Source organism: Vipera berus (assembly GCF_964194415.1).
Source record: "Vipera berus genome assembly, chromosome: 13".
NCBI classification, from domain to species: Eukaryota; Metazoa; Chordata; class Lepidosauria; order Squamata; family Viperidae; genus Vipera; species Vipera berus.
In genome coordinates this window covers 3,744,534-3,754,794 of record NC_138216.1, presented here as the reverse complement: position 1 = coordinate 3,754,794, position 10,261 = coordinate 3,744,534, and the positions used below count along the sequence as shown (strand labels likewise).

Below are 10,261 nucleotides of genomic sequence, written 5' to 3'. Positions count from 1 at the left end.
TCGATGGGACCACTGAGGTCTAGGTAAAAAAAGATAAAGGTTCCCCCGCACATGCGTGCTAGTCGTTTCCGACTCTAGGGGCCGGTGCTCATCTCAAAGCCGAAGAGCCAGCGCTTGTCCGAGGACGTCTCCGTGGTCATGTGGCCGGCATGACTGGATGCCAAAGGCGCACGGAACGCTGTTACCTTCCCACCGGAGTGGTCCCTATTTTTCTACTTGCATTTTTACGTGCTTTCGAACTGCTAGGTTGGCAGAAGCTGGGACGAGTCACAGGCGCTCACTCTGCTACGCAGCACTCAGGATTCGACCCACTAAACTGCTGACTTTCTGATCGACAAGAATTTGTGGCGGTGTGGTGGAATCTGCAGAATTTTGGCCACAGTTGCTGCAGTTGTTAACTTAGTCACACACGGACGTTAAGCGAATCTGCCTTCCCCGTTGACATGGCGGGTCAGAAGGCCGCAAAATGGGATCACGTGACCCTGGAACGCTGCAACCATCAGAAGTACATGGCAGTTGCCAAGCGTCCGAATTTCGATCACATGACCAGGGGGATGCTGCAACGGTTGAAACTGGGAAAAACGGTCATAACTCACTTTGTCCACCTTCAAGTGGTCCCTAAGTGTTTTAAGTCGAGGCCTACCTGTATCACATTCTAATCTAAGCCATTTGTAGCAAGACTGTTCAGTGTCTCCTGAAGTGGCTTCCAGATCCGCTACCCGAATGCATTGCGTAGAAATTTAGTAAATAAAACAAAATGAATAATAAATTGCGCCAAACAGCAAAGGGGTATATCTTCAAGGCTAGCACACTGCTCTGATAAATGCATTCGGCTTTAACATTTCAAAAGATCTTTTTTTTTTGTTATTATTGACCAAGCTTTTCTCCTGTCCTTTAGCTAAATTTAGCCAAAAATCTATATATATATATTTTAACCTGCTAGAGTAGATTAGGCCAACGGGGACTTCGAACTGTTTTTTCAGCTTCATGTAGCGACGACTTATCACCCCACTTTTCAAAACCATCCTTAACTGGGATTGCCCCAAATGAAAACCCAGGTTACCAGATTAGCTGGAATTGGTTGTTTACAAACCACAGCTAAAAAAGCAAACTCTGCTTGACAAGTCCGGCTAGCTGAGTTCATACAGACTAACAATCCAAGCCCTTTTGGGCTGTCAAGCTATCAATCATCCTGATAGGCCAATCAAAATGACAAGATCCAAAATATAGCATCAGTGTGTGTGTGTGTGTGGGGGGGAGAAATAAAGATATTAAATCCCAAGCAAAAGAATAGTAAGATTCAAGTTAAACAACCTTTTTTCCTTATTAAATAAAGGTTTACTTGGTTTTTTTTCCTATTGTCAAGCTGGAAGACATTTTTCCCTCCAGCTAAAAGACACGCTCACTTGTTGAAACCGTGTGAGGATACGATCTACTACGTATTTTAAGACAGATCCCAGCTAATTTATTTATTAATCCAATTTATACATCGGCCATCTCACCTAAGCGACTAATGGTCTTACTGATTTCCCTTGGGGAAAAAATTGCAATTTATCACAAAAGTGGTCATTTCAATCCTCTTGAATTTGGGGCCCTCCTCCAAATAATTCTGCCTATTTATGTATTTATCTGTCTGTCAGTCTGGTAATTTGGTAAGAAGTCTACTCAGCTGAATCTGGAAAAGGACGAGCTAGATAATGCTTCATCCTTTGATGAAAAAGAATCAGAATGGGCCAGGAATATTGGCTAGACCAGGCAAGTTGAAAAACAGACCAAGAAAAATATATATACAGTATATATATTTCATAATACAGGCTGTCCTTGACTTATGACCGTAACGGAGCCCAAATTTTCTACTGCTAAGCAAGACAGGCATTAAGGGGGTTGAATCCCCGAGTGCCGCGTAGCAGAGTGAGCGCCTGTTACTCGTCCCAGCTTCTGCCAACCTAGCAGTTCGAAAGCACGTAAAAAATGCAAGTAGAAAAATAGGGACCACTCCGGTGGGAAGGGAACAGCGTTCCGTGCACCTTTGGTGTCTAGTCATGCCGGCCACATGACCACGGAGACGTCCTCGGACAAGCGCTGGCTCTTCGGCTTTGAAACGGAGATGAGCACCGGCCCCTGGAGTCGGAAACGACTAGCACACATGTGCGGGGGAACCTTTACCTTTACCTATTTTATCCCTCTTTTTGGAAATCTTCCGAGGTTGCTTGGTTTCCCGTTGGGAACCTGTTGAGTTGTTCTTAAGAAAGGCAGTCTTAATGAAGACAGCGGAGTCCTCTGGATTTGTTGTCCCCTTTGTGCATCCTGTCCCACTGACACACAGCCCTGAAAGCCCCCCACAATGCACTACTAACCCGTGCTACCAGCCTCAAGAACCTCCTACCTCGTCCCAGAAAGGTTCTTCAACCTCCGCAGTGGATCGGCCCTTTCAAGCGCTGTCTTTCCGGCCCTGCCCCTTTCTCCTTGGCAGTCAGAGAAAAGAGGGGTGACTCTGCCTTGTTCCCCTGAAACCCTGCAATTATGATCTCTGCGTCCCCCCCCCTCCTCAAGGCTCTCCTGCAACCCCCAACACCAGTTTTAGACTCTTGAATGCGGTGGGGTGAGGGTGTCCCTGTGTCTTCCTTCTGCTTCTTTTTTCTGACGAAATTATTTTGTTGTTGTTGTTGTTCTTGCTGGGGCAGCTTGTCTATCGAAAGTGCTTCGTGTTAAAGATTTATTTATTTATTTGGATTTATTTCTCTCTTGCGGGGGATCGATTAAACCAGATCCAGGTTTTTTGAGGAGAGGAGCCATTTCCCCAGCTCCTGCTAGGAGAGGAAGCCATCAAATGATGCTTCAGGATTAGAACCGATCAGATTTCAAGGCACAGCAGTCCAACGATCAATGGTTTTCTAGGAATTGTTTCAATATTTTTTGGGGTGTGTGTGTGAGATCTCTACAAGCTTCCGTTTATTGGCTATTTATGCATTTTCCCGGGGACCCTAACAGGAAAATTGGAGAACAATTGGTGCAAAGAAGCCAATAGGGGAAAAAAAGAATAAAAAGGCAGCATTAGAATCAGCAATTTGTATTTCCTTCTGGGGCGTCTCAGAACAGTTCAAAAGTGCCGATGAGAGGGTGAATCCAGCCCAATCGTCGAAGGGGCACAGTTGTCGCAGGCAGATGGCCTTCCCATTGAGAAGAGTTTGTGAGTCACGTCTTGTGACTGTCTACGCTGGAGGAAAAGTGGAGTCAGGGTGTGGGGTGGAAGGAACGGAAAGAGCTGGTCTCAAAAAGAGATGTTCAGTTCAGGCAAGGATGGGTCGCCATCGGGAAATCCCAGCAACGTAACCTGGTTAGGGAAGAAGCCAATAATTGGAGACCCTAGTGTGGTATAGTAGTGAAGGTGCTGGCTGAGAAATCAGTGGATGTGGTGAGTTCTAGTCCCGCTTTAGGCATGAAAGCCAGCTGGGTGACTTTGTGTCAATGACCAGGAGAGGGTGAATTCTAGTCGCACCTTAGGCATGAAAGCCAGCTGGGTGACTTTGTGTCAATGACTAGGAGATGGGGAGTTCTAGTCCTGCCTTAGGCATGAAAGCCATATGGGTGACTTTGGGCCAATCACCAGGAGATGGTGAGTTCTAGTCCCGCCTTAGGCATGAAAGCCGGCTGGGTGAACTTTGGGCCAATCACCAGGAGACGGTGAGTTCTAGTTCTGCCTTAGGCGCGAAAGCCAGCTGGGTTAACCTTGGGGCAATCACTAGGAGATGGTGAGTTCTAGTCCTGCCTAAGGCATGAAAGCCAGCCGGGTGACTTTCAGCCAATCCCTCTCCCAGCCCAGCCCACCTCACAGGGTGATTGTGGGGGGGAAACAGGACGGGGAAGAAATATTAAGCATGTCCACCTCTTGAGTTGACCCAAATGCATTAAAAAAGCAGAACAAAATAGTAACAGGGACGTCTACAACTTCCACGTCACTGCCAAAGCAACCACATGGACCTTGAGCCAAAGTGGATTTTACCTCCTTCTCCTTTCTCACCACGGCTGACTAATGGAGGCCCTCCAGGCTCAACCGCTTGAAAGACCCTCCTTGAGAACGGGCCTTCTCCTCCCCCCCATTTCTCAGTAGGGTGCTAAATACCAGCTTTTGTTCAGCCTCTGGAAGACGGAGCAAAGAATCCCGATTTGCTCCATTTAAAAAACAAACACCGTTAGGCAGAACAAAACGAAACCAAGCCCCCCCCCCAAAAGCATTTTCTGTTGGGGCCAAAAGAATTTTTAAAGAAGCCTCTGGGGGATATTCTTCTTTTGGGGGGTTGAAATGAACAAGGCTTGAGCGCTCAGCGTAGCCACCTGGCCTATTTTCACTGCCCGCTTTGAAGACATCCGCTAATGTGAGGAGGAAGAGCAATCTTCCAGACCCCCCCACCCCATCCCACCCCACCCAGGGAGAGCAGTTCTCCAGCAAAAAAAGTCCATGAGCCTGAATCCCACAGCCACAACACACACACACACACACACACACATACACACAGCCCGAAAGCCACCGCTGGCTTGTCATTTTTTTAAGGTGACAGAAGGCGAGGGTTTTTTAAAATAGATGGAGATAATCAGGTTGACTGGATGTAATTTAATGTTAATTAAAATGTAAACTCAGCAAAATCAGATTTAGCCTCCGATCAGCTGCTTGAAAAGCTAGGGAATTGCTCTGGGCTTGCAAAACATTCTCGGGTTGACCACTCACGATAAGACCCCCTTGGTCAATTTCAGCTTTTCCTCTCCGTTTTGTTCCCCCCTTCCTCCAGAGGTTGATCCTCCAGCTGTGATGCCGCAGAAGCAGAAATGACTGGGCAAAAAAAAAAACGGGGGGGGGGGGGAGAAGATGCATCTTAATTTAAGGAAGCTTGTTTAGGTTTAAAGGGTGGCGGTTTGCCTTTGTTCTATCTGCTTTCTCGTGGGGGTGTCCGCCAGCGGTGGTTAAAAAGCACATTTTATACAAGTCGTCCTCGACTGACAACAATTCGTTTAGTGAGCGTTCGAAGTTAGAACGGGAAGTTAGAAAGCGACTTAGGACCGTTTTCTACACTTACGACCGTTGCAGCATCTCCAGTTGTTCCACCGATTAATTGTTCTAACTGTCAACTTGGATGTGGGGGGCTTCGGAGTTCCCTGCTGACAGTAGGCATCTAGACAAGAGCCAGGCCTTTGATGAGCTGCCAAAATTTAGTGTCTGCTCACTTATTCACGCTGAGAAGCCCCATCAGTTAAAGGAAGAGCAATATTCCACCCTGTCCTACATTTAGTACTGAGTGTGTAACGTGTCACACACTGGCTGTGTTAACACGCTGCGCTTGGCTTTCGAATCCGTCATCAGAGCTGGTGCTAAATTTTATTTATTTTATTTATTTTATTTAATTTGTATACCGCCCTTCTCCCGAAGGACTCAGGGCGGTGAAATGCTGTCCACATCTCCAGTTGTGGATGGTTTGGGGTCTGGAAGTTGGGGAAGTGAGGTATACACGGAGTCCTCGTTTAGCAGTCACAATTGGGACCGGCCATTTGGTCATTATTCAAAGCGGTTGCTAAGTGAAACCACAAGGGGGCTTGTGATCTGACTTCAACTTTGCTTGACAGGCTTCTGAAGCTTATCAATGCGGAAACTGGCCACAAATTGAATTTCTCATCACCGCCATAACTATGAATGGTCACTAAACCAGGCAGTTTCTAAACGAGGACTACCGGGATCAGGAAGAAGACATAAGGAGGGGAAAAGAAAATGTGGAATTATTTCATAACTTTTGTGGATGAAGACACAGACAGAATTAGATGTACGATAGTTGTATTAGTGGGATAACTGTGTTTTTTTTCCTTTCCTTAACATGCCCCACAAAACAAGAATTGCCAAGAAGAGCGAGACTCTCCAAAGCTTCTTGGTGAGATACAGGTGGTCCTCAACTGACGGCCACAGTTCAGCCCAAAATTTCTGACGCTAGGTGAGACACTTGTTATCCGCGTTTTGCTCCGTTTTGCTACCTTCCTTGCCGCAATTGTTAAGTGAATCGCTGCAGTTGTGAAGTTAGTGACACGGTTGTGAAGTGAATTGACTTTGCTGGTCAGGAGGTCGCCAAAGGGGACACTGCGACCGTCATAAACATGAGTCAGTTGCCAAACACCTGAAGTTTGATCACATGACCATGGGGATGCTGCCACGGCCGTAAGCGAGAAAAACGGTCGTGAGTCCACTTTTTTTGCTGCCCTTGTAACTTTAAACAGTCACTAAATGAACAGTTGTAAGTTGAGGACTACCTGTAATAATCCAACTTTTGCTGTTGTTGTTTCGTTGCAGAGACTCTGCTTGGATCTACCTGCCTGTTTACACTTAAAGCTGGGGGTCCCCTTCCTTTTTCTCGAGCAGCAAAGCGAGACCCCGAAAGACTTCCAGAGTTACAACAGGCTAACTCAGGGATGACTACAGGCAGAGTCAACCCTTACAGCATTGTGTCTTCTGAGGAAGACGGCTTGATCTTGACCACCATGCCCGGAGTGAATGGCTTTGGCAACGGTAAGATCCACACGCGGAGGAAATGCCGGAATCGGTTCGTGAAGAAGAACGGCCAGTGTAATGTCGAGTTCACCAACATGGATGATAAACCTCAGAGATACATCGCCGACATATTCACCACCTGCGTGGATATCCGTTGGAGATACATGTTGCTGCTCTTCTCCCTTGCTTTCCTGGTGTCCTGGTTACTGTTTGGCCTCGTCTTTTGGCTGATTGCCCTGGTCCATGGGGACATTGAGAAGCCCACCAAGGATGAGAGCTTTACCCCTTGCCTCCTGCAGGTGAACGGCTTTGTGGCTGCCTTCCTCTTCTCCATTGAGACTCAGACGACCATCGGTTATGGCTTCCGCTGCGTGACCGAGGAGTGTCCCCTGGCTGTCTTCATGGTGGTCCTTCAGTCTATCGTAGGGTGCATCATTGACTCCTTCATGATTGGCGCCATCATGGCCAAAATGGCCAGGCCAAAGAAGAGAGCGGAAACGTTGCTCTTCAGCCACCACGCCGTGGTGGCCATGAGGGATGGCAAGCTTTGCTTGATGTGGAGAGTGGGCAACCTTCGCAAGAGTCACATCGTCGAGGCTCACGTCCGAGCCCAGCTCCTGAAGCCCAGGATCACCGAGGAGGGGGAATACATCCCCCTTGACCAGATTGACATAGATGTTGGGTTTGACAAAGGCTTGGACCGTATTTTTCTGGTCTCCCCCTTGACGATCCTTCACGAGATCAACGAGGAGAGCCCCCTCTTTGGGATCAGTCGGCAAGACTTGGAGACGGACGATTTTGAGATCGTGGTGATCTTGGAAGGCATGGTGGAGGCCACGGCGATGACCACTCAAGCTCGGAGTTCGTACTTGTCCAGTGAGATCCTCTGGGGCCACCGCTTTGAGCCCGTCCTCTTTGAGGAGAAAAACCAATACAAAGTGGACTATTCACACTTCCACAAGACTTATGAGGTCCCGTCGACTCCCTGTTGCAGTGCCAAGGATTTGGTGGAGAACAAATTCCTGCTTCCCAACACCAATTCCTTCTGTTATGAGAACGAGCTTGCCCTTATGAGTCGGGATGAGGAGGAGGAGGAGGTAGAAGAAGAAGATGAAGACTGCAGAGGTTTGGACAATCCGTGCTCGGTTGACCAGCCTGAATTTGATAGGCTGCCAACTTCTGTAGGACCTCTCGACCAAAGGTCCTACCGGAGAGAATCAGAAATATGACTCGGGGGGAGGTGGGGGCTTCCTAAGTGTTTGCAGAGTTTCTTTGACCTCTCCTTTCTCCTTCTTACCAAGCTTCTCAAAAAAACAAAAAACGTATGCAGAACAATGCAAGTGCCATAGGGATGCCTGAGAATTAGTGTGGTTTGTCGGATGTTGCGTTTTGTGGTCTTTTGAGAAAATAATTACGTGCAATAATGGCTGAACGGCGCGGGGTTTCGTAAGGTGGTAGCCCTCCTAGGTTAGAACGTCCCGCAAAGCAGCTGCCAAAGGGTGGCACCCGTGGGTTTGGCAGCAAAAAAACAGAAACACCCACACAGACACACTTTTCTAGGGTTTTATGCTTTGTGCAGGAATGACAATGCACGCTGAGAGAGAGCGTTGAGAGTCTCTCCTTCCCTTGGTGGAAAATTAGATTTTCCTTTTTTCCTTTTTTAAGACTAGTATTATCTCACAGCGGTTCAGAAGAAGAGAACATCAGGAAATCAAACCGGGCATGTTTGTCTCGAAGATACGTACCGTCAAGAGACGGGAATATTTTGCACTAAGTCAAGATGGACATCTCTTTCATGATTTTACTGTGCTGTCATGGTTGAGAGGAGTTGATGAGAAAACCTCAGGTGGTGGAACTCCAGGGCCGGTTCCAGCTTTCGATGGCATGAGGAAGCCCATCTGGGCAATTGCAGAAGATGTCCTCCATGGAGGTTTTGAGTGGTCAGGAAATTTAGGCTTCCTTTTTTGCAAGCCAACTTGCTCTCCTCATATATGTTTCTCGTGGGCCGTTCGACAAGTTCTAGTAGGAGCGTCCTCAAGTCAAGTTCAATGCCTGGTGAACCTATGGATGCTTCCACAGGAGTCTTCTTGGCAATCCTACCGAAGTGACCTAGCCTGGCCTTCTTCTGGGAAGTTTTGAAAAGGGTTTCTAGTCTTTCTTCCTTTTTTCTTTTGGAAAGTTTTTTCCCCTTCTACATCCTAACCAGACCTGAACTTGCTTAGCTTTTTAAGAGTCCATTTCTGTTCCATCGTCAAGTGCTTTGAGCTTCTGGAGATACACCCACAGATTGCAGCCCTGAGATTGGGGGGGGCTGGGGGGGGAAATTCTGCCTTGAGAACTATCATATTATCTGTTGATGATGGCCCTCACCAATCGCATCGTTCTTCCTCAAAGACGGATGTTCTGGTTTTAAAAACAGCAGATGGCCAAATGAAATGAACTCGGCTGATTTTCCTCCCAACTATTTGGAGCAAAACTCTTTCTTTAACCAATAAACGAGAATATTTGTGTCTCAGGGTTGAAACGAGGGGTCCTTGGTGCTTTGTGAGCTTGGTGATTTCCTTGAAGAAGTTTCATGACCCAAAGTAGGTAACATGACCAGCACTGATGATGTTACCTAGTTTGGGTAATGAAAGATCTGCAAGAAAACAACCCAGCTCAGAGAGTACCAAGGACCCCACAGTTGTCCTCCTCCTCCTCCTCCTCCTCCTCCTCCTCTCCACCCACCCCACTCCCTTCTAGCACTGATAATAATAATAATAAAGTTGGAAGGTACCTTGGAGGTCATCTAGTCCAACCCCCTGCTCAGGCAGGAAACCCTATACCATTTCAGACAAATGGCTCTCCAATCTCTTCTTAAAAACTTCCAGTGTTGGAGCATACACAGCTTCTGGAGGCAGGTTGTTCCACTGGTTGATTGTTCTCACTGTCAGGAAGTTTCTCCTTAGTTCTAGGTTGCTTCTCTCCTTGACTAGTTTCCATCCGTTGCTTCTTATCCTACCTTCAGAAGCTTTGGAGAATAGCTTGGCTCCCTCTTCTTTGTGGTAGCCCCTGAGATACTGGAACACTGCTATCCTTTCACCCCTCACCCTTCTCTTCATTAAACTACACATACCCAATTCCAGCAACCGTTCCCTATATGTTTTAGCCTCCAGCCCCCTAATCATCTCTGTTGCTCTTCTCTGTACCCTTTCTAGAGTCTCGATGATGTTAGCTAGTTTGGACAATGAAAGATCTGCAAGAAAACAAGCAACCTCAGAGAGCACCAAGACTTTCGTTAAACCAGAGCATGCTTAATCGTGCCCTTTGTAAAGGTGATGCGATCTTTGCCCCACACATCTCTGCCTTCCCTCCTGACCTTACCCAAACCTCGCTCTGTTTGTGCCTTCTTCTTCACCCCTGCTTTTTCCCATTACTGCTCTGTCCTCATCCCCAGCCTTAATCAGAGTCACATGTCCACCCATCTAGATGCAGTCCTAGGCCAAGCCGGGCAGCTGATCACATCGGCAATAAATGTGAAAGATGTTGCACTAGCCATCAGTCTCCGAGTACCCCACCTTTAACTGTTAAGTGAAAAAAAACAAACATTAAAATAAATAAATAAGAAATAAAATATCGCCACGGCTGAATTTGCCCTCTGGCAAACTGCTAGGAGCTGAAGGACGGTGACAGCTTGCAAAGAAGCGAGAGCGTTTGAAGAAACTGTCTAAAATTAGCAGCCATTATTTCTGAGAT

The 10,261-nt window shown here is 47.2% G+C and overlaps 1 protein-coding gene across 1 annotated transcript; it reads left to right on the top strand.

Annotated features, from left to right (window-relative positions):
* Positions 1–6,384: 6,384 nt before the first annotated feature.
* LOC308673848 (ATP-sensitive inward rectifier potassium channel 12) lies at positions 6,385–9,208 on the top strand. Its single transcript, XM_081337858.1, has one exon. The coding sequence runs from the start codon at positions 6,448–6,450 to the stop codon at positions 7,753–7,755; it is 1,308 nt and encodes a 435-aa protein (XP_081193984.1). The 5' UTR covers positions 6,385–6,447; the 3' UTR covers positions 7,756–9,208.
* The last annotated feature ends 1,053 nt before the right edge of the window (positions 9,209–10,261 follow it).